The 26,869-nt window shown below is 43.3% G+C and overlaps 1 protein-coding gene across 1 annotated transcript; it reads left to right on the top strand.

Moving 5' to 3' along the window:
• Nucleotides 1-1,210: 1,210 nt before the first annotated feature.
• LOC124273930 lies at nucleotides 1,211-26,177 on the top strand. The gene is made up of 5 exons (XM_046709273.1): nucleotides 1,211-1,454; nucleotides 20,429-20,618; nucleotides 21,500-21,639; nucleotides 23,999-24,122; nucleotides 24,377-26,177. The coding sequence occupies exons 1-5, from the start codon at nucleotides 1,430-1,432 to the stop codon at nucleotides 24,561-24,563; spliced, it is 666 nt and encodes a 221-aa protein (XP_046565229.1). The 5' UTR covers nucleotides 1,211-1,429; the 3' UTR covers nucleotides 24,564-26,177.
• The last annotated feature ends 692 nt before the right edge of the window (nucleotides 26,178-26,869 follow it).

The raw sequence follows: 26,869 nt of genomic DNA on the forward strand, positions 1-26,869 counted from the left end.
GTGAGTAAGTGAGTGAGTGAGAGGAGGGGGGAGCGGAGTGGTGGGAGGGGGGGAGCGAGCGAGGGTTGATTTCTGGCACTCCAAGGGTACGCAACTCTGCCAAGCGATTTGACCGCTTTTAAAATCATAATCATAACATTCCATTTGTATGGCGATTTCCCAAGAAGAATATCACGTTCAAAGTCGACCAAAACTGTATTTGAGGTGCTGGATGGTTAAGTGATATTACCATCTCATTCTTCCTGGTATCCATCCACTGCTGGCTGAACAAGTTCATCAGCGTCGGACAGGACTGTACCAAGAATCTCTCTGAGGTGCCACACTGTGGAAAATAGTGACCCATTCGTGGATATGACTTGATGTTTCTGCCGATGTGGCCTGAATTTTAACAATATTTGAGTTTTTTCACAACCTGTGAGCTTGATATGGGTGAAATGTGCAAAGTGATGAGTGTGTATGGTGCTGGGATTAGAACCTATGATCATAGTTTTCTGGTGTGACTAAGAGACACAACTCTGCCCAGCAAATTGCCCCGCCTTGAATGACAGGGCCACCGTGTGCCGTCATTACAATGAATAGTAGCGCTAATAATTTGTCTTGCTGCTAAAACACACTTGATTGGCCAAATACATTTACAATATATACAATAATTTTCAAAGCAACAATGAAAGATTTCCATTAAGTTCAAGAAAAGCAGCCCCCATTATCATTACGCGTACTACTTCATTGTAAAAACCATTGGAGGTAACAAAAGACCACTGAAGTGTGAAATAGAGTATAACATTTCCTGTGCATGCGTAGACTCATTGACTTTCTACGCATGCGCACCGGTAATCGAAAAGGGCGAAAACGCGACACGCGACAATGCGACATATGTGGCGTGTCGCGTTTTAGTGAAATTTTAGGCTTCTTTTTACACATCTTAGATAGGGCGACGCGCGACAACGCGACATATTTTGACCTTGAAAATTGTCGCTATGTCGCGTGTCGCCCTTTGGAGGAATAGAAAAATATTATTCAAAACGCGACACGCGACGTCGCGACAATGCAACAAATGGGCGAAATGTCGCGTTATCGCGATGTCGCGTGTCGCGTTTTGGTTTATTTTGCCTCACTTTACTTGTTTTTGACAACGCAACAATGCGATATAGTGACAATGTCCCTTCTAGGATTCCATACAAATCGGCTGTTGAATAAGAGACAATACGTGCAATATTTGCCGCACAGTGCGTTGTGAAATCGAGTGCGCATACACCGATTGCTATATGCATGTCTGACTGCCCATCTTGGCTATTGCATACGCACACTGTACACACGTCCTACCAGATCAGTTTACCCAGAAACCGGTGGGGATTGCCTACAGGGGTGCCAGAACGTTGAAAACGGCGGCCGTCTTGCGTGAGAGATCAGTTCACGACCTGGAGGCACTATGCGCCTTATCTTCTTCATTGCAGGTAACATTTTTCATGTTTACATTCATGTGAGCCCACGGCTACAGTAGCCGTATGTTACAATATGTGAGTTACGAATCTCTGACAAACATTCTTCTCACCCACTTGTGGAAGCGGCGGTGGCTGAGCGGGTTATATGGCTGACTTTGTGACGATTAGGTGCCTGACTCTGGGAGTGTGGGTTCGACTCCCGGATGGGAATCAAACCAACAAAAGTACTGGAACCTATACTTCACTAAGCATAGCATTCGTATGGTTAAATCGCATTTGGCATATTTATTATTGCTAACCACGATTTGATGCATCGGACATGTGAATGATTAGGTATAAAGTAATGATTAATACATTGTCTGCTTCGGATGCAGGATATTTACCATTGAAACCGCAGATATTTACCATTGACAACCCCTCTCTCTAGAATAATTAGTCATAATTTAGTATGGTCGTGCAACTTATACTGTGCGATGACATTTCAGTAACTAGTGGTGGTAAAGACTAGATGTTCAGCAGTACAACCTTGTACTGCCAGAAAGTCGGGCTGAGGAAGGCGGCAAAGTCAGCTTGACATTTGGGCAGCTGATGGGCTGGGTTGGGTGGTCAGCGTTCGTCCCTGACTGGCTTTCCTGCTGGTTGGTCTGCGCTCTTACCGGTGTTTGCCCTGTCTCACTTTCCAATGTTGATGATGATGATCAGGCGTATTTCGCACACGGGTGTGCAGGCCATCGAAAGAGGGGTGATAATGACCGACTAAGCAACCTGAAAGGGGCGTTAGGGTTGCATATTATATACCTGGTACACGACAACAGGTACACTATCAGACAGAGGACCCTACATCCCCTGATATATACCCACAACACGACAACTGGTACACTATCAGACAGAGAACCCTACATCCCCTGATATATACCTGGTACACGACAACTGGTACACTATCAGACACAGGACCCTACATCCCCTGATATATACCTGGTACACTACAACTGGTACACTATCATATAGAGGACCCTACATCCCCTGATATATACCTGGTACACGACAACTGGTACACTATCATACAAAGGACCCTACAGCCCCTGATTCATACCTGGTCACCACAACTGATACACTATCAGACAGAAGACCTTACATCCCCTGATATATACCTGGTACACGACAACTGGTACACTATCAGACAGAAGAAACTACATCCCCTGATATATACCTGGTACACGACAACTGGTACACAATCAGACAGAAGACCCTACATCCCCTGATATATACCTGGTACACGAAACCTACATCCCCTGATATAAACCTCATACACGACAACTGGTACACAATCAGACAGAAGACTCTACATCCCCTGATATATACCTGGTACATGACAACTGGTACACTATCGTGCTGAGGCCCTACATAACCTGATATATACCTGGTACACGACAACTGGTACACTATCGTGCTGAGGACCCTACATCCCCTGATATATACCTGGTACACGACAACTGGTACACTATCATTCAGAGGACCCTACATCCCCTGATATATACCCTGGTACATGAAAATTGGTACACTCTCAGACAGAGGACCGTACATCCCCTGATATATACCTGGTACAAGAAAACTGGTACACCATCATACAGAGGACCCTACATCCCCTGATATATACCTGGTACACGACAACTGGTACACTATCTGACAGAGGAACCTACATCCTGATATATACTGGTACACTACAACTGGTACACTATCAGACAGAAGACCCTACATCCCCTGATATATACCTGGTACATAACAGCTGATACACTATCAGACAGAGGACCCTACATCCCCTGATATATACCGGGTGCACGACAGCTGGTACACTATCATACAGAGGACCCTACATCTGATATATACCTGGTACACGACAACTTGTACACTATCAGACAGAAGACCCTACATCCCCTGATATGTACCTGGTACAAGACAACTGGTACACTATAAGAAAGAGGACCCCACGTCCCCTGGTATATACCTGGTACACGACAACTGGTACACTATCAGACAGAGGACCCTACATCCCCTGATATATACCTGGTACACGACAACTGGTACACTATCATATAGAGGACCCTACATCCCCTGATATATACCTGGTACACGACAACTGATACACTATCAGACAGAAGACCTTACATCCCCTGATATATACCTGGTACATGACAACTGGCACACTATCATACAGAAGAAACTACATCCTGATATATACCTGGTACACGACAACTGGTACACAATCAGACAGAAGACCCTACATCCCCTGATATATACCTGGTACACGACAACTGGTACACAATCAGACAGAAGACCCTACATCCCCTGATATAAACCACATAAACGACAACTGGTACACAATCAGACAGAAGACTCTACATCCCCTGATATATACCTGGTACATGACAACTGGTACACTATCGTGCTGAGGCCCTACATAATCTGATATATACCTGGTACACGACAACTGGTACACTATCGTGCTGAGGACCCTACATCCCCTGATATATACCTGGTACACGACAACTGGTACACTATCATTCAGAGGACCCTACATCCCCTGATATATACCCTGGTACATGAAAATTGGTACACTCTCAGACAGAGGACCGTACATCCCCTGATATATACCTGGTACAAGAAAACTGGTACACCATCATACAGAGGACCCTACATCCCCTGATATATACCTGGTACACGACAACTGGTACACTATCTGACAGAGGAACCTACATCCTGATATATACTGGTACACTACAACTGGTACACTATCAGACAGAAGACCCTACATCCCCTGATATATACCTGGTACATAACAGCTGATACACTATCAGACAGAGGACCCTACATCCCCTGATATATACCGGGTGCACGACAGCTGGTACACTATCATACAGAGGACCCTACATCTGACATATACCTGGTACACGACAACTTGTACACTATCAGACAGAGGACCCTACATCCCCTAATATGTACCTGGTACAAGACAACTGGTACACTATAAGAAAGAGGACCCCACGCCCCCTGGTATATACCTGGTACACGACAACTGGTACACTATCAGACAGAAGACCCTACATCCCCTGATATATACCTGGTACACGACAACTGGTACACTATCAGACAGAGGACCATACATTCCCTGATATATACCTGGTACACGACATCTGGTTCTCTATCAGACAGAGGACCCTACATCCCCTGATATATACCCTGGTACATGACAACTGGTACACTATCAGACAGAACACCCTATATCCCCTGATATATACCTGGTACACGACAACCAGTACACTTTCATTCAGACGACCCTACATCCCCTGATATACACCTGGTACATGACAACTGGTACACTCTCAGACAGAGGACCCCACGTCCCCTGGTATATACCTGGTACACGACAACTGGTACACTATCATACAGAAGACCCTACATCACCTGATATATACCTGGTACAAGACAACTGGTACACTATCAGACAGAGCACCCTACATGCCCAGATATATACCTGGTACTCGACAACTGGTACACTGTCATACAGAAGACCCTACATGCCCTTATATATACCTGGTACATGACAACTGATACACTATCAGACAGAGGACCCTACAACCCCTGATATATACCTGGTACACTACAACTGGTACACTTTCCGACAGAGGACCCTACATCCCCTTATATATACCTGGTGGACGACAACTTGTACTCTATCAGACATAGGACCATACATCCCCTGATATATACCTGGTACATAACAACTGATACACTATCAGACAGAGGACCCTACATCCCCTATATATATACCGGGTACATGACAACTGATACAATATCAGACAGAAGACCCTACATTCCCTGATATATACCTGATCCATGACAACTGATACATTATCAGACAGAGGACTCTACAACCCTGATATATACCTGGTACACGATAACCGGTACACTATCATACAGAGGACCCTACATCCCCTGATATATACCTGGTACACGACAACTGATACACTATCAGACAGAACCTACATGCCCTGATATATACCCTGGTACACGACAACTGGTACACTATCATACAGAGGACCCTACATCCCCTGATATATACCCTGTTACATGACAACTGGTACATTATCAGACAGAAACCCTATTTCCCTGATATATACCTGGTACACGACAACTGGTACACTATCATTCAGAAGACCCTACATCCCTGATATATACCTGGTACAAATGACAACTGGTACACTATCAGACAGAGGACCCTACATCCCCAGATATATACCTGGTACTCGACAACTGGTACACTATCGGACAGAGGACCCTACAACCCCTTATGATATATACCTGGTACGACAACTGGTACACTATCTCACAGAGGGACCTACATCCCCTTATATATACCTGGCACACGAGAACTGGTACACTATCATTCAGAAGACCCTACATCCCCTGTTATATACCTGGTACATGACAACTGGTACACTATCTGACAGAAGACCCTACATTCCCTGATATATACCTGGTACACGACAACTGGTACACTATCAGACAGAGGTCCCTACAACCCCTGATATATGCCTGGTACATGACAACTGGTTCTCTATCAGACAGAGGACCCTACATCCCCTGATATATACCCTGGTACATGACAACTGGTACACTATCAGACAGAACACCCTATATCCCCTGATATATACCTGGTACACGACAACCAGTACACTTTCATTCAGACGACCCTACATCCCCTGATATACACCTGGTACATGACAACTGGTACACTCTCAGACAGAGGACCCCACGTCCCCTGGTATATACCTGGTACACGACAACTGGTACACTATCATACAGAAGACCCTACATCACCTGATATATACCTGGTACAAGACAACTGGTACACTATCAGACAGAGCACCCTACATGCCCAGATATATACCTGGTACTCGACAACTGGTACACTGTCATACAGAAGACCCTACATGCCCTTATATATACCTGGTACATGACAACTGATACACTATCAGACAGAGGACCCTACAACCCCTGATATATACCTGGTACACTACAACTGGTACACTTTCCGACAGAGGACCCTACATCCCCTTATATATACCTGGTGGACGACAACTTGTACTCTATCAGACATAGGACCATACATCCCCTGATATATACCTGGTACATAACAACTGATACACTATCAGACAGAGGACCATACATCCCCTATTACATACCGGGTACATGACAACTGATACAATATCAGACAGAAGACCCTACATTCCCTGATATATACCTGATCCATGACAACTCATACATTATCAGACAGAGGACTCTACAACCCTGATATATACCTAGTACACGATAACCGGTACACTATCATACAGAGGACCCTACATCCCCTGATATATACCTGGTACACGACAACTGATACACTATCAGACAGAACCTACATGCCCTGATATATACCCTGGTACACGACAACTGGTACACTATCATACAGAGGACCCTACATCCCCTGATATATACCCTGTTACATGACAACTGGTACACTATCAGAAAGAAAACCCTATTTCCCCTGATATATACCTGGTACACGACAACTGGTACACTATCATTCAGAAGACCCTACATCCCCTGATATATACCTGGTACAAGACAACTGGTACACTATCAGACAGAGGACCCTACATCCCCAGATATATACTGGTACTCGACAACTGGTACACTATCAGACAGAGAACCCTACAACCCCTGATATATACCTGGTACACGACAACTGGTACACTATCTCACAGAGGACCCTACATCCCCTTATATATACCTGGCACACGAGAACTGGTACACTATCATTCAGAAGACCCTACATCCCCTGTTATATACCTGGTACATGACAACTGGTACACTATCTGACAGAAGACCCTACATTCCCTGATATATACCTGGTACACGACAACTGGTACACTATCAGACAGAGGTCCCTACAACCCCTGATATATGCCTGGTACATGACAACTGGTACACTATCTGACAGAGGACCCTTCATCCTCTTATATATACCTGGTGGACGACAACTGGTACACTATCATACAGAGGACCCTACAGCTCCTGATATATACCTGGTACACGACAACAGATACACTACCAGACAGAACCTACATCCCCTGATATATACCCTGGTACACGACAACTGATACACTATCAGACAGAGGACCCTACAACCCCTGATATATACCTGGTACAAGACAACTGGTACACTATCTGACAGAAGACCCTACATTCCCTGATATATACCTGGTACACGACAACTGGTACACTATCAGACAGAGGACCCTACATTCCCTGATATATACCTGGTACACGACAACTGGTACTCTATCAGACAGAGGGCCCTACATCCCCTGATATATACCCTGGTACATGACAACTGGTACACTATCAGACAGAACACCCTATATCCCCTTATATATACCTGGTACACGACAACCGGTACACTTTCATTCAAAGGACCCTACATCCCCTGATATATACCTGGTACATGACAACTGGTACACTCTCAGACAGAGGACCCCACGTCCCCTGGTATATACCTGGTACACGACAACTGGTACACTATCATACAGAAGACCCTACATCACCTGATATATACCTGGTACAAGACAACTGGTACACTATCAGACAGAGCACCCTACATGCCCAGATATATACCTGGTACTCGACAACTGGTACACTGTCATACAGAAGACCCTACATGCCCTTATATATACCTGGTACATGACAACTGATACACTATCAGACAGAGGACCCTACAACCCCTGATATATACCTGGTACACTACAACTGATACACTTTCCGACAGAGGACCCTACATCCCCTTATATATACCTGGTGGACGACAACTTGTACTCTATCAGACATAGGACCATACATCCCTGATATATACCTGGTACATAACAACTGATACACTATCAGACAGAGGACCATACATCCCCTATTATACCGGGTACATGACAACTGATACACTATCAGACAGAAGACCCTACATTCCCTGATATATACCTGATCCATGACAACTGACATACATTATCAGACAGAGGACTCTACAACCCTGATATATACCTGTACACGATAACCGGTACACTATCATACAGAGGACCCTACATCCCCTGATATATACCTGGTACACGACAACTGATACACTATCAGACAGAACCTACACATGCCCTGATATATACCCTGGTACACGACAACTGGTACACTATCATACAGAGGACCCTACATCCCCTGATATATACCCTGTTACATGACAACTGGTACACTATCAGACAGAAAACCCTATTTCCCTGATATATACCTGGTACACGACAACTGGTACACTATCATTCAGAAGACCCTACATCCCTGATATATACCTGGTACAAGACAAGACAACTGGTACACTATCAGACAGAGGACCCTACATCCCCAGATATATACCTGGTACTCAACTGACACTATCTGGTACACTATCAGACAGAGAACCCTACAACATCCCTGATATATACCTGGTACATGACAACTGGTACACTATCTGACAGAGGACCCCTGATATATACCTGGTACATGTATGGTACACTACTGGTACATATATATGCTATGACAACTGGTACACTATCTGACAGAGGACCCTACATCCCTGGTACACTTATATATACCTGGTACACGACAACTACACTACCAGACAGTACTCACTATATATACCCTGGTACAGACAGATACCCTACATCCCCTGATATATACCTGGTACATGACAACTGACAGTACACTATCAGACAGAGGACCCTACATTCCCTGATATATACCTGGTACACGACAACTGGTACACTATCAGACAGAGGACCCTACATCCCCTGATATATGCCTGGTACATGACAACTGGTACACTATCAGACAGAGGACCCTACATGGTACTTATATATACCTGGTGGACGACAACTGGTACACTATCATACAGAGGACCCTACATCCCTGATATATACCTGGTACTATCAGACCCTACATCCTGATATATGCCTGGTACACGACAGCTGGTACACTATCCAGACACTGACAGACAGAGATACACTATCAGACAGAACCTACATCCTGACACTATCAGACAGAGGACCCTATATACACCTGGTACACGACAACTGGTACACTATCAGACAGAGGACCCTACATTCCCTGATATATACCTGGTACAAGACAACTGGTACAGACAGAAGACCTGACACACTATCCAGATATATATACATGACCCAGTATACTGATACATCCCTGATACCTGGTACAGAGGACCTACGTCCCATGACAACTGGTACACTATCATGACACAGATACCCTACATACATCCCTGATATATACCTGGTACACGACAACTGGTACACTATCAGACAGAGGACCCTACATCCCTGATATATACCTGGTACACGACAACTGGTACACTATCAGACAGAGGACCCTACCATCCCCTGATATATACCTGGTACGACAACTGGTACACTATCAGACAGAAGACCCTACATCCCCTGATATATACCTGGTACATGACAACTGGTACACTATCACTACAGAGGACCCTACATCCCTGATATATATACCTGGTATCAGACAGAACCTACATGCCCTGATATATACCGCCGGTACACAACTGGTACACTATCATACAGACACATCCCTGATATACCCCTACATGACAACTGGTCACTATCAGAAAGAAAACCCTATGATATATACCTGGTGCACCGACAACTGGTACACTATCAGACAGAGGGACCCTACATCCCTGAAGATATATACTGGTGCTCGACAACTGGTACACTATCAGACAGAGGACCCTACAAACCCTGATATATACCTGGTACACGACAACTGGTACACTATCTCACAGAGGACCCTACATCCCCTTATATATACCTGGCACAGGTACACTATCATTCAGAAGACCCTACATCCCCTGTTATATACTGACAACTGGTACACTATCTGACAGAAGACCCTACATTCCTGATATATACCTGGTACACGACAACTGGTACACTATCAGACAGAGGTCCCTACAATCCCTGATATATGCCTGGTACATGACAACTGGTACGCACCTGACAGATGACCCTATCCTCTTATATATACCTGGTGGACGACAACTGGTACACTATCATACAGAGGACCCTACAGCTCCTGATATATACCTGGTACACGACAACTGATACACTACCAGACAGAACCTACATCCCCTGATATATACCCTGGTACACGACAACTGATACACTATCAGACAGAGGACCCTACAACACCTGATATATACCTGGTACACGACAACTGGTACACTATCTGACAGAAGACCCTACATTCCCTGATATATACCTGGTACACGACAACTGGTACACTATCAGACAGAGGACCCTACATTCCCTGATATATACCTGGTACACGACAACTGGTACTCTATCAGACAGAGGACCCTACATCCCCTGATATATACCCTGGTACATGACAACTGGTACACTATCAGACAGAACACCCTATATCCCCTTATATATACCTGGTACATGACAACCGGTACACTTTCATTCAAAGGACCCTACATCCCCTGATATATACCTGGTACATGACAACTGCTACACTCTCAGACAGAGGACCCCACGTCCCCTGGTATATACCTGGTACACGACAACTGGTACACTATCATACAGAAGACCCTACATCACCTGATATATACCTGGTACAAGAAAACTGGTACACTATCAGACAAAAGACCCTACATCCCCAGATATATACCTAGTACTCGACAACTGGTACACCATCATACAGAAGACCCTACATGCCCTTATATATACCTGGTACATGACAACTGGTACACTATCAGACAGAGGACCCTACAACCCCTGATAAATACCTGGTACACGACAACTGGTACACCATCTGACAGAGGACCCTACATCCCCTTATATATACCTGGTGGACGACAACTTGTACTCTATCAGACTTAGGACCATACATCCCCTGATATATACCTGGTACATAACAACTGATACACTATCAGACAGAAGACCCTACATCCCCTGATATATACCGGGTAGATGACAACTAATACACTATCAGACAGAAGACCCTACAGCCCCTGATATATACCTGGTACACGACAACTGATACACTATCAGACAGAACCTACATCCCCTGATATATACCCTGGTACACGACAACTGGTACACTATCATACAGAGGACCCTACATCCCCTGATGTATACCTGGTACATGACAACTGGTACACTATCTGACAGAGGACCCTACATCCCCTTATATATACCTGGTGGACGACAACTTGTACTCTATCAGACATAGGACCATACATCCCCTGATATATACCTGGTACATAACAACTGTTACACTATCAGACAGAGGACCCTACATCCCCTGAAATATACCTGGTAGATGACAACTGGTACACTATCATACAGAGGACCCTACAGCCCCTGATATATACCTGGTACACGACAACTGATACACTATCAGACAGAACCTACATCCCCTGATATATACCTGGTACACGACAACTGGTACACTATCATACAGAGGACCCAACATCCCTTTATACATACCTGGTGGACGACAACTTGTAATCTATCAGACATAGGACCATACATCCCATGATATATACCTGGTACATAACAGCTGATACACTATCAGACAGAGGACCCTACATCCCCTGATATATACCTGGAACATGGCAACTGGTGCTCTATGAGACAGAAGACCCTACATCCCCTGATATATACCTGGTACACGACAACTGGTACACTATCAGACAGAACACCCTACATCACCTGATATATACCTGGTACATGACAACTAATACACTATCAGACAGAGGTCTCTACAACCCTGATATATACCTGGTACACGACAACAGATACACTATGAGACAGAACCTACATCCCCTGATATATACCCTGGTACACGACAACTGATACACTATCATACAGAGGACCCTACATCCCCTAATATATACCCTGGTACATGAGAACTGGTACACTATCAGACAGAACACCCTATTTCCCCTGATATATACCTGGTACACGACAACTGGTACACTATCTGACAGAGAACCCTTCATCCCCTTATATATACCTGGTGGACGACAACTTGTACTCTATCAGACATAGGACCATACATCCCCTGATATATACCTGGTACATAACAGCTGATACACTATCAGACAGAGGACCCTACATCCTCTGATATATATCGTGGTACATGACAACTGATACACTATCAGACAGAAGTCCCTACATTCCCTGATATATTCCTGGTACATGACAACTGATACACTATCAGACAGAGGACTCTACAACCCTGATATATACCTGGTACACGACAACTGATACACTCTTATACAGAGGACCCTACAGCCCCTGATATATACCTGGTACACGACAACTGATACACTATCAGACAGAACCTACATCCCCTGATATATACCCTGGTACACGACAACTGATACACTATCAGACAGAGGACCCTACAACCCCTGATATATTCCTGGTACACGACAACTGGTACACTATCTGACAGAAGACCCTACATTCCCTGACATATACCTGGTACACGACAACTGGTACACTATCAGACATAGGACCCTACATTCCCTGATATATACCTGGTACACGACAACTGATAAACTATCAGACAGAGGACCCTACCTCCCCTGATATATACCCTGGTACATGACAACTGGTACACTATCAGACAGAACACCCTATATCCCCTTATATATATCTGGTACACGACAACTGGTACACTATCATACAGAGGACCCTACATCTGATATATACCTGGTACACGACAACCGGTACACTTTCATTCAGAGGACCCTACATCCCCTGATATATACCTGGTACATGACAACTGGTACTCTCTCAAACAGAGGACCCCACGTCCCCTGGTATATACCTGGTACACGACAACTGGTACACTATCATACAGAAAACCCTACATCACCTGATATATACCTGGTACAAGACAACTGGTACACTATCTGACAGAGGACCCAACATCCCCTTATATATACCTGGTGGACGACAACTTGTACACTATCAGACAGAGGACCCTACATCCCCTGATATATACCTGGTACACGACAACTGGTACACTATCATACAGAAGACCCTACGTCACCTGACATATACCTGGTACATGGCAACTGGTACTCTATCAGACAGAAGACCCTACATCCCCTGATATATACCTGGTAGACGACAACTGATACACTATCAGACAGAAGACCCTACATCCCCTGATATATACCTGGTACATGACAACTGATACACTATCAGACAGAGGTCTCTACAACCCTGATATATACCTGGTACACGACAACAGATACACTATGAGACAGAACCTACATCCCCTAATATATACCTGGTACACGACAACTGATACACTATCATACTGAGGACCCTACAGCCCCTGATATATACCTGGTACACGACAACTGATACACTATGAGACAGAACCTACATCCCCTTATATACACCTGGTACATGACAACTTGTACAGTATCATTCAGAAGACCCTACATTCCCTGATATATACTTAGTACAAGACAACTGGTACACTATCAGACAGAGGACCCTACAGCCCTGATATATACCTGGTACACGACAACTGGTACACTATCTCTGAGTACCCTACATGCCCTTATATATACCTGGTACACGACAACTGGTACACTATCAGACAGAGGACCTTACAACCCCTGATATATACCTGGTACACGACAACTGGTACACTATCTCAAAGAGGACACTACATCCCCTTATATATACCTGGTACATGACAACAGATACACTATCAGACAGAGGACCCTACATTCCCTGATATATGCCTGGTACATGACAACTGGTACACTATCTGACAGAGGACCCAACATCCCCTTATATATACCTGGTGGACGACAACTTGTACACTATCAGACAGAGGACCCTACATTCCCTGATATATACTCTGGTACATGACAACTTGTACACTATCAGACAGAACACCCTATATCCCCTGATAAATATACCTGGTACATGACAACTGGTACACTATCATACAGAGGACCCTACATCTGATATATACCTGGTACACGACAACCGGTACTCTTTCATTCAGAGGACCCTACATCCCCTGATATATACCTGGTACATGACAACTGGTACACTTTCAGACAGAGGACCCCACGTCCCCTGGTATATACCTGGTACACGACAACTGGTACACTATCATACAGAAGACCCTACATCACCTGACATATACCTGGTACATGGCAACTGGTACTCTATCAGACAGAAGACCCTACATCCCCTGATATATACCTGGTAGACGACAACTGATACACTATCAGACAGAAGACACTACATCCCCTGATATGTACCTGGTACATGACAACTGATACACTATCAGACAGAGGTCTCTACAACCCTGATATATACCTGGTACACGACAACAGATACACTATGAGACAGAACCTACATCCCCTAATATATACCCTGGTACACGACAACTGATACACTATCAGACAGAAGTCCCTACATTCCCTGATATGTACCTGGTACATGACAACTGATACACTATCAGACAGAGGACTCTACAATCCTGATATATACCTGGTACACGACAACTGATACACTCTTATACAGAGGACCCTACAGCCCCTGATATATACCTAGTACACGACAACTGATACACTATCAGACAGAACCTACATCCCCTGATATATACCCTGGTACACGACAACTGATACACTATCAGACAGAGGACCCTACAACCCCTGATATATACCTGGTACACGACAACTGGTACACTATCTGACAGAAGACCCTACATTCCCTGACATATACCTGGTACACGACAACTGGTACACTATCAGACATAGGACCCTACATTCCCTGATATATACCTGGTACACGACAACTGATAAACTATCAGACAGAGGACCCTACCTCCCCTGATATATACCCTGGTACATGACAACTGGTACACTATCAGACAGAACACCCTATATCCCCTTATATATACCTGGTACACGACAACTGGTACACTATCATACAGAGGACCCTACATCTGATATATACCTGGTACACGACAACCGGTACACTTTCATTCAGAGGACCCTACATCCCCTGATATATACCTGGTACATGACAACTGGTACTCTCTCAAACAGAGGACCCCACGTCCCCTGGTATATACCTGGTACAAGACAACTGGTACACTATCTGACAGAGGACCCAACATCCCCTTATATATACCTGGTGGACGACAACTTGTACACTATCAGACAGAGGACCCTACATCCCCTGATATATACCTGGTACACGACAACAGAAACACTATCAGAAACACTATGAGACAGAACCTACATCCCATAATATATACCCTGGTAGACGACAACTGATATACTATCAGACAGAAGACCCTACATCCCCTGATATATACCTGGTACATGACAACTGATACACTATCAGACAGAGGTCTCTACAACCCTGATATATACCTGGTACACGACAACAGATACACTATGAGACAGAACCTACATCCCCTAATATATACCCTGGTACACGACAACTGATACACTATCATACAGAGGACCCTACAGCCCCTGATATATACCTGGTACACGACAACTGATACACTATGAGACAGAACCTACATCCCCTTATATACACCTGGTACATGACAACTTGTACACTACCAGACAGAGGACCCTACATCCCCTGATATATACCCGGGTACATGACAACTTGTACAGTATCATTCAGAAGACCCTACATCCCTGATATATACTTGGTACAAGACAACTGGTACACTATCAGACAGAGGACCCTACAGCCCCTGATATATACCTGGTACACGACAACTAGTACACTATCTCACAGAGTACCCTACATGCCCTTATATATACCTGGTACACGACAACTGGTACACTATCAGACAGAGGACCTTACAACCCCTGATATATACCTGGTACACGACAACTGGTACACTATCTCAAAGAGGACACTACATCCCCTTATATATACCTGGTACATGACAACTGATACACTATCAGACAGAGGACCCTACATTCCCTGATATATACCTGGTACATGACAACTGGTACACTATCTGACAGAGGACCCAACATCCCCTTATATATACTTGGTGGACGACAACTTGTACACTATCAGACAGAGGACCCTACATCCCCTGATATATACTCTGGTACATGACAACTTGTACACTATCAGACAGAACACCCTATATCCCCTGATAAATATACCTGGTACATGACAACTGGTACACTATCATACAGAACCTACATCCCCTGATATATACCCTGGTACACGACAACTGATACACTATCAGACAGAGGAACCTACAACCCCTGATATATTCCTGGTACACGACAACTGGTACACTATCTGACAGAAGACCCTACATTCCCTGACATATATATGGTACACGACAACTGGTACACTTTCAGACATAGGACCCTACATTCCCTGATATATACCTGGTACACGAGAACTGGTACTCTATCAGACAGAGGACACTACATCCCTATATATATACCCTGGTACATGACAACTGGTACACTATCAGACAGAACACCCTATATCCCCTTATATATACCTGGTACACGACAACTGGTACACTATCATACAGAGGACCCTACATTTGATATATACCTGGTACACGACAACCGGTACACTTTCATTCAGAGGACCCTACATCCCCTGATCTATACCTGGTACATGACAAATGGTATACTCTCAGACAGAGGACCCCACGTCCCCTGGTATATACCTGGTACACGACAACTGGTACACTATGATATAGAAGACCCTACATCACCTGATATATACCTGGTACATGACAACTGGTACACTATCATATAGAAGACCCTACATGCCCTTATATACACCTGGTACACGACAACTGGTACACTATCATACAGAGGAACCTACATCCCCTGATATATACCCTGGTACATGACAACTGGTACACTATCAGACAGAACACCCTATATCCCCTGATAAATATACCTGGTACATGACAACTGGTACACTATCATACAGAGGACCCTACATCTGATATATACCTGGTACACGACAACCGGTACACTATCAGACAGAGGACACTACATCCCCTGATATATACCTGGTACATGACAAATGGTACACTCTCAGACAGAGGACCCCACTTGCCCTGGTATATACCTGGTACACGACTACTGGTACACTATCATACAGAAGACCCTACATCACCTGATATATACCTGGTATAAGACAACTGGTACACTATCAGACAGAGGACCCTACATCCCCTGATATATACCTGGTACATGGCAACTGGTACTCTATCAGACAGAAGACCCTACATCCCCTGATATATACCTGGTACACGACAACTGGTACACTATCAGACAGAACACCCTACATCCCCTGATATATACCTGGTACAAGACAACTGGTACTCTATCAGACAGAGGACCCTACATCCCCTGATATATACCGGGTACATGACAACTGATACACTATCAGACAGAAGACCCTACATCCCCTGATATATACCTGGTACATGACAACTGGTACACTATCAGACAGAAGACCCTACATTCCCTGGTATATACCTGGTACACGACAACTGATACACTATCAGACAGAGGACCCTGCAGCCCCTGATATATACATGGTACACGACAACTGATACACTATGAGACAGAACCTTCATCCCCTGATATATACCCTGGTACACGACAACTGATACACTATCAGACATAGGACCCTACAACCCCTGATATATACCTGGTACACGACAACTGGTACACTATCTGACAGAAGGCCATAGATTCCCTGACATATACCTGGTACACGACAACTGGTACACTATCAGACATAGGACCCTACATTCACTGATATATACCTGGTACACGACAACTGGTACTCTATCAGACAGAGGACCCTACATCCCCTGATATATACCCTGCTATATGACAACTTGTACACTATCAGACAGAACACCCTATATCCCCTTATATATACCTGGTACACGACAACTGGTACACTATCAGACAGAGGACTCTACATCTGATATATACCTGGTACACGACAACAGGTACATTTTGATTCAGAGGACCCTACATCCCTTGATATATACCTGGTACATGACTACTGGTACACTCTCAGACAGAGGACCCCACCCCTCCTGGTATATATTTGGTACACGACAACTAGTACACTATCATACAGAAGACCCTACATCACCTGATATATACCTGGTACAAGACAACTGGTACACTATCTGACAGAGGACCCTACATCCCCTTATATATACCTGGTGGACGACAACTTGTACTGTATCAGACATAGGACCATACATCCCCTGATATATACCTGGTACATAACAACTGATACACGATCAGACAGAGGACCCTACATCCCCTGATATATACCTGGTACATGACAACTGATACACTATCAGACAGAGGACTCTACAACCCTGATATATACCTGGTACACGACAACTGGTACACTATCATACAGAGGACCCTACAGCCCCTGATATATACCTGGTAGACGACAACTGATACACTATCAGACAGAACCTACATCCCCTGATATATACCCTGGTACACGACAACTGGTACACTATCATACACAGGACCCTACATCCCCTGATATATACCTGGTACATGACAACTTGTATACTATCAGACAGAGGACCCTACATCCCCTGATATATACCCTGGTACATGACAACTGGTACACTATCAGACAGAACACCCTATATCCCCCTGATAAGTATGCCTGGTACATGACAACTGGTACACTATCATACAGAGGACCCTACATCTGATATATACCTGGTACACGACATCCGGTACACTTTCATTCAGAGGACCCTACATCCCCTGATATATAACTGGTACATGACAACTGGTACACTCTCAGACAGAGGACCCCACGTCCCCTGGTATATACCTGGTACACGACAACTGGTACACTATCAGACAGAGGACCCTACATCAGCTGATATATACCTGGTACATGGCAACTGGTACTCTATCAGACAGAAGACCCTACATCCCCTGATATATACCTGGTACACGACAACTGGTACACTATCAGACAGAACACCCTATATCCCCTGATATATTCCTGGTACACGACAACTGGTACACTATCATACATAGGACCCTACATCTGATATATATCTGGTAGACGACAACTGGTACACTATCATTCAGAGGACCCTACATCCCCTGATATATACCTGGTACAAGACAACTGGTACACTCTCAGACAGAGGACCCCACGTCCCCTGATATATACCTGGTACACGACATCTGGTACACTATGATACAGACGACCCTACATCCCCAGATATATACCTTTTACAAGACAACTGGTGCACCATCAGACAGAGGACCCTACATCCCCTGATATATACCTGGTACACGACAACTAGACACTATCAGACAGAGGACCCTACATCTGATATATACCTGGTACACCACAACCGGTACACTATCATTCAGAGGACCCTACATCCCCTGATATATTCCTGGTACATGACAACTGGTACACTCTCAGACAGAGGACCCCACGTCCCCAGATATATACCTGGTACACGACAACTGGTACACTATTAGGCAAACTTAAAGGAACCTAAGAAACCTAAAGGTTTTTGTCATTAAATCGTTGGAAATATCCTGCATGAACAATTCCCTTATAAACTGACAGCTCGGAGATCGGAATTGATTGACATCTTCAGCTTTAATATGAATAATGTGGTTACAGCTTGCATGTTTTTTGTGATTTAGTGTGATGAAGCTACGAGTATGGTCACTAAGAAGCTCGTTATCAAGAAGTCGTTGAAAAAAGCATGCGGCACGGAACCCATCTAACCCGTTTCACGTGTGTCTCTGTCAGTTTGTGTTTCAGCACTACCCTCCAGCAGCACCCAGCCTTTCCAGTGTTTAAACGGTACCAAACTCTTCACCGAGTGTTCAGCGCAAATCCAAGGGACTCCCGTGGAACGGCTCTTCAGGGACAGCAACTTCAAGTTCAACAACTTGACATCTATTCTTTCAGCTGTAAGGATGACCTTCTGCCAGCCTACGTACGTTTGTTTTCAATTTCTCGATTAAACATTTATGTCAACAATACATGGACCCCATAGCGAATCTAATGAGGTCAAATTAATAATCTGTCATTTTGATGATCAGTCACATAAGCATAGGCGAATCAAGAGTGGGCGCAGGGGTGCACTCCCCCACCCCCTTTTGTCCTGAAAGATGATTAAATGACCATTGCATAGAACCGCATGGAGAGAGTCCACTTCCCACGTAAGGGATCTGTTGCCCAAAGGTATCTGAAGCAGCGAAAACAAGCTATCTGATTAATAATTATTACCAAGTAGATACCGGTGACAGGAAATAAGGCCCAGGTCGCACCACGGTACTCATAACGTGGACATGTCATGTGTTTTTATTAGACCTATTGCAAATAACCTTTGATGTCACCATTTTCATCACGTGTAGACCTGTCACGTGAGCACGTCATGAGTATTTACTAATTATAGAATGGGAAAAAAACTATGACGTCATCATTCAAAATGGCCGACTAAATTGATTACGCAATGATTTCTGTTTATATACCTCCCTATTCACCACCCAGGTGATAGCTAGCTTCACATCCGAGATGGTTATTGGGGTGTGTGTGTGTGTGTGTGTGTGTGTGTGTGTGTGTGTGTGTGGTGTTTGACATAATATGTGATGACTATACAGTCAGCAGACCTCTACTGATTGTGTAGCCACAGGTGATGACTGTTGGTCAGATCCCAGGTCATGATTATGCTGTCACATGCTACGTGGTTGTCACACCCATGCTAATGTTCGTGGTGTGTGACCAGCTGTTAATAGGATATAGTGCAAGCAAGATGCTGTGTTTGCAGTTTCCATTCACTACCATCTTGTATAATACATATGCATACTTTTCCAGGATCAAAGCTGCTCTTTTAAACGTCTATGGATGCATGCGTGGGAAGCTCATCACATGCCTCCCATCCGATTGGCGAAGAATAATCCCATCCCTTGACCATACAAAACAGGCTTTCGACTACACGTGTAATAATATCAACGGTAAATATGCTTTAAGGACAATTATCACTTTAAATGTGTGGTATATCAGCAATAGAAATGACAACGTATAAGTTACATATTGAACTGGTATCATCATGACACAACGTTGTCACAACGTTAGTATTACGTCATGGTATAACGTTATGTCACAAAGTACATGTAATAACAACGTTGCAAATTTTCGTTGAGGAATCGTTATCCTTTGAACTCCTCGCTGTTCACTACTGGGAAAACTATTCAACTATTAAAGTTAAATAGAACGTTAAGACAATGTAAAATTCGATAGCATCATGTAACTTGATCCTTGTGGTGACGTAAAAATCACGTATCACAACGTCAGGCTACAACGTTATGACAACGTAAATGGGAGTCGACATTGTGACAACGTTGTGACAACGTGAAATTGTAAGCTAGGTTGTCACCAAAGCGGCGTAAAACCGTGTTATAACTTTTGAATCTCATCTATAAGTTGAACTAAAGATTGGTAGTTGTCAGTATGGATGTGAATTATTCAAATATTTATGTTTCTATAAACATGTAAAACAAACTGGTTCAACCTTACGAACACGACGCGTCTTTTCATGAAACATCCTGTTTAGCAATGTCTGTAAGTTTGCACGTGATCGTGATTCCCCAATCACCATATTTTAATAGCCTACATGTCATTGCTGTGTGTATGTCACAATAAGAGGTACGAGTGATTACGGAAATAATGTCACGAGTGAAATTTATGTTCACTGTCCCGAGCTTTGAGTTGTTCTATTTATTACCCATTCTGTAATTAAACCGAGAGACCAGCATTTATAAACCCAAAGCCGCATCTTCTTATGTAAGTGATTACAACTAAGTCAGCTGATCTGTATTAATGCGCGGATGAAACCAAACTGCTCAAGCTTACTTAATGGATTCGCAGTCGAACCACAATATAGTACTGTAGAAAACGGTATGAAAAACAACACACAATTCATCAGTTTCCAAATTCATTTGATGGCGATTTTATTAACCACACCCCATTGTAAGGTTAAAGTTTATTTTCAACGACAACAATCTCATATTCAATATTTAGTCGTAAATCGCAAATGTGTCGATCTAGCCTACTCGTGTCAGAAGGTGGGTGACTGTTGTTTGATACAGAACAGCAAAAACCTGTCAATTTTTTTAACGTTAACCTATAACACAGTGAAAATCTACAAGGGAACAATAAAACGCAGGGATGGTGAACCTTATTTTAAGAAGACGATACACAATTATCAACGTTTGTCAACATTTTGCTGAAACGGACTGTGACCTAATTTTGGCTCGCGTCATGCAGTGTCCCTGAACGATAACTCTAAATTTAGTCCGAGTCGACAACAGGTTTCGTTCGCACCCAAAACGTTTTCAATGTCATGGTAAAAAACAGGAACAAACCTGTCATTTTTTTCGATTGGGGGTCCAAAAAATCATCTGGCGGTAAGTCATTTATGACGCTCTCCGGTAAGTGGGGACTTTGGCGAGATGCCGACTGGCTCGATATCGTTTCCGGCAACACTTTCAGTCTTATACATTGCGACTTCCATTTCGCCATGTTCATTGTTTATCACATACACGCGAAAGGAATTTAGTGGTTGTGTTATTCTCGTTACACGTCCAGTAATGTATCCGTCCACCTTGACCAGGTCATTGACGTTGATTGCAGTTAACTGGGTAGCCATGTTTGTTTACTAAATACGAATAGACAATTTTTATTAAAACACATGTTGTTAAGTAAACGACGCCATATTGTTAATGAAGTATGAATGAAGCATTAAATAAGCATCAGAATCGAAATCCTGTATGGTTTTTTTGTTCTATTTTAAACTCGAATCAGTGCGATTACAGCACGGTCAATTCATCAATGAATCGATGAAATATTATGAATGAACATAGTGGTGTGAAAGTAGTTCCGACATCCAATGAAAATGTACAAATATACGATCGACCAATCAACGTCGAAAATGACTAAATTGCACATTGTGCAAATATCAAAAAGATATTACACGGGATCTCCTCACCCGTATGGATAATACAAAGAATTACCCCTTCATAATTGCTTTTTATATTGTAGGTGTGAAGTTTCTAATTTTGTTGAGTACATATACTTTAAAGGTGTTCAACGGGTGACATTGAAGTTCCTTCCTGACCAACTCAAGTTATTCTGGGACAGTCGGGTTACGGAAAGGGGGACGAATGTTTGCAGATATGTTTGTTTATGTTCCTTGTAAGAACTTCTATGTTCGCTCCTTAAACATTGCCTTTCATTTGTACATTGGTTTACTATCACCGAATAGACATGTGTGTCTGCCTGCCTATCTTAAAAGATAGTTTTGTATATATTCAGATGTGGACGCTCCATGTTTGGAATCTCCGGATAGGACAATGATCGTCACTAACTGTCTTCGGGATGGCTTCCAGGGAGGTCCAGATTTCTCCACGGCTGATGAATATGTCACATTCGCCTGCAGGTATTCCCAAAACGTCTATAGCTCAAAATCAAGCATTGTAGAATATTGACAGAATGCAATTTTCTTTTGATTTTTTGGTTTTAGTAGCCACAAATTAAAACATTATTTCATGTATCACAGCTTGGGAGAGTTATTAACGTTGGCAATGTCGAAAGTGAGGATAGATGTGAACGTGTGAACTTAGTTATCCTAACCTACAGATATGTCTAGCAGATATCATTTAAATATGTAGCAACTACCCTTTGTCTATCCAGAGTATCGCTGTTGCTGGATACCTGCGTTGAGAAAGCCTTTGGTTCCTGTCCGAAGAGAACAGCAGAGGTCCTGAAAGAAGTGAACAAGTACAATAGACCAGCTGGCTGTGACGCTTGTGTCTCCCAGCCGTCTCTACTCCTCCTGTTGGTCTCAGTGTTGACATTCATGCTGGCTTTGTTCAAGTAGCTACCCTAGTGACATACCCCATTCTACACATATATGTGTGCTGGAGCTGTTGTTTTCTTTACTTATGAACATATACTCATGGAAACAAATAAGGGAACACATGAAACTATAAGTGTTCCTTTTTTTATTTCCAGAATTTGACCCACAGTGCAATACATACCTGGTGAAGAAAGCTGGAAAAGAATAAAGGAACACTTGTACTTTCATGTGTTCCCTTATTTGTTTCCATGAGTATATTTCGAAACAAACAGGGAAATCGAAATAATTTAACTAGGGGCGAGGGGGTATATGTCCTGTGTATGGGTGTCTAGATCTGATAGATTCTCCTGGTGGTCTGTGCTGCCATTCCAAACAATTGTCTACTTGTGAAGATGACGTAACCTGACTTCAACGTCATATTGGGGTGATGCAGCCTAGGGATCATGCAACTGCTTTAACGGATTGTTCAAGTCTACCCATGGTAACCACACGTTGCTGATTTGTGAGACGCGGCAGAGTCGCCTTTTGACGAAAAATCCTGTTTAGCAATGTCTGAGTTTGCACGTGATTGTTGTGTTTCAACAGCCTACATGTCATTGTTGTGTGTACATGTATGCCACAATATGAACCTACAAAGAATTACCCGTTCACAATTGCTATGTAAAATGTAGGTGTCAAGTTTCTAATTTTGTTGAGTATATATAATTTAAAGGGGTGGAATGTTGCTGGTAGTGGAGTATTTCTATCGATATGGCATTTTGTGGATTAATAGAAACATGTTGGTTATGCTACATAAGAAGAGGGGACTGTGTAGTTGAATTAACTCTGTACAAAATAGAGCTGCAACCTGTTTTTGGTGCTGGTAAAAACATTCCAAATTTAGCTCTTGTGCTCTCCGTCTGAAAGTCAAGCTTGGTAGATTTAGTCGTCGAAAGATCCCGTTACAGGAAATAATATGTAAGCTTTGTAGCACTAATACTGTCGAGGATGAAACTCACTGTTTAATTAGCTGTGATTTTGATTCTGATGCTTGATGTGGTCTGTGGAAGGAACTGTTTCTTTCTATCCCTTATTCGTAAACATGTCTCCAACAGATCAGACACTCCTTCTCAAGCAAAATGAGAGGTTAAACCCAAACTGGTGCAACTAGACCTCGAAAAGACAAAGCCGGTGTTCTGTAATAGCTGTATTTCCCATCTTTATAGCTGTATTTCCCATCTTTATGAGTGCTAATCGTTTAAGATGGCTTTGTAACATTATTGTTATTTTTTACTTTTACAATTTAATAATACCTTTAATATTGGATATTCATTATTGGATATGTATATAACGCACATATCCACGCACTAGTGCATGCTCAAGGCGTTGGTATTTTCCCCCTCGATCATTGGATGTCAATCTCAACGACACATGTTATTATCAATCTCAGCTCCCTGGGGATCATACAACTCTTGCTGCCACAAGGCGCCCCGCGTTATTGCGGCTTTCCCATCCTTACCTTTAATTTTTTATGTCTCATTGGCCTGATCCTCAGGCTGATGGCCAAGTGTCTGTAGTTTTGTATATTCCGCCTTTCGAACTAACTGTTATGTATTTACACACATGTGCCATCTGAATAAACCATTCTTTTTCTAACCAACATCTTTGGTGTCTGACCTAGAGCTGCCGGCGCAAAGGGCAGTGGTGCCGTGAGAGATGTTTTCATTGGCTGACATGCTGGCTTTTGTTGCAGTGTCTACTAGCATAATGTTAATAATGACACGCTCCTTACTCACGCATTAAAATCACCAAACACAGAAACAATATCACGGATAGATAATTCAATATATCATCGTAAATAGAATTCAGTAAATCCGTCATTAGCAGCAGGAATATCGATCTACACAATCGGGATACGATGACATGTGTCAGCCAAGTCAGCGAACCTGATCACCTGATCCTTTCAGACGCCTCTTCCGACAAGCATGGGTTGCTGAAGACCAATTCTATCCCGGAACTATTTAGAAATGAATTACAGATTTTAATATACAACATTACAACATACTAGTTCGTACCTTCCATATGGTAAACAAAGCTCATTTCTGGTGCACCCCCCCCCCAAAGGCCGTTTGCTAATAGCGGCCTAAAACCATAATCACTCACTTTATCTCTGCTTCAGGTGCGTGACAAATGCATTCATTGTTTGATATCCAGGCTCTTGTTGCAGTGTACTGTTAAAGATAACATGTGCACGCTTCACCCATTAATATCAACACGTCACGACACATCACGGAGCCTTTATACTATAGATATTTCATAATTCAGTAAATACATCATCATTCATACAC

This window comes from Haliotis rubra, unplaced genomic scaffold (genome assembly GCF_003918875.1).
Source record: "Haliotis rubra isolate DU_JTF1 unplaced genomic scaffold, ASM391887v1 Scf186, whole genome shotgun sequence".
In the NCBI taxonomy this organism is placed as follows: domain Eukaryota; kingdom Metazoa; phylum Mollusca; class Gastropoda; order Lepetellida; family Haliotidae; genus Haliotis; species Haliotis rubra.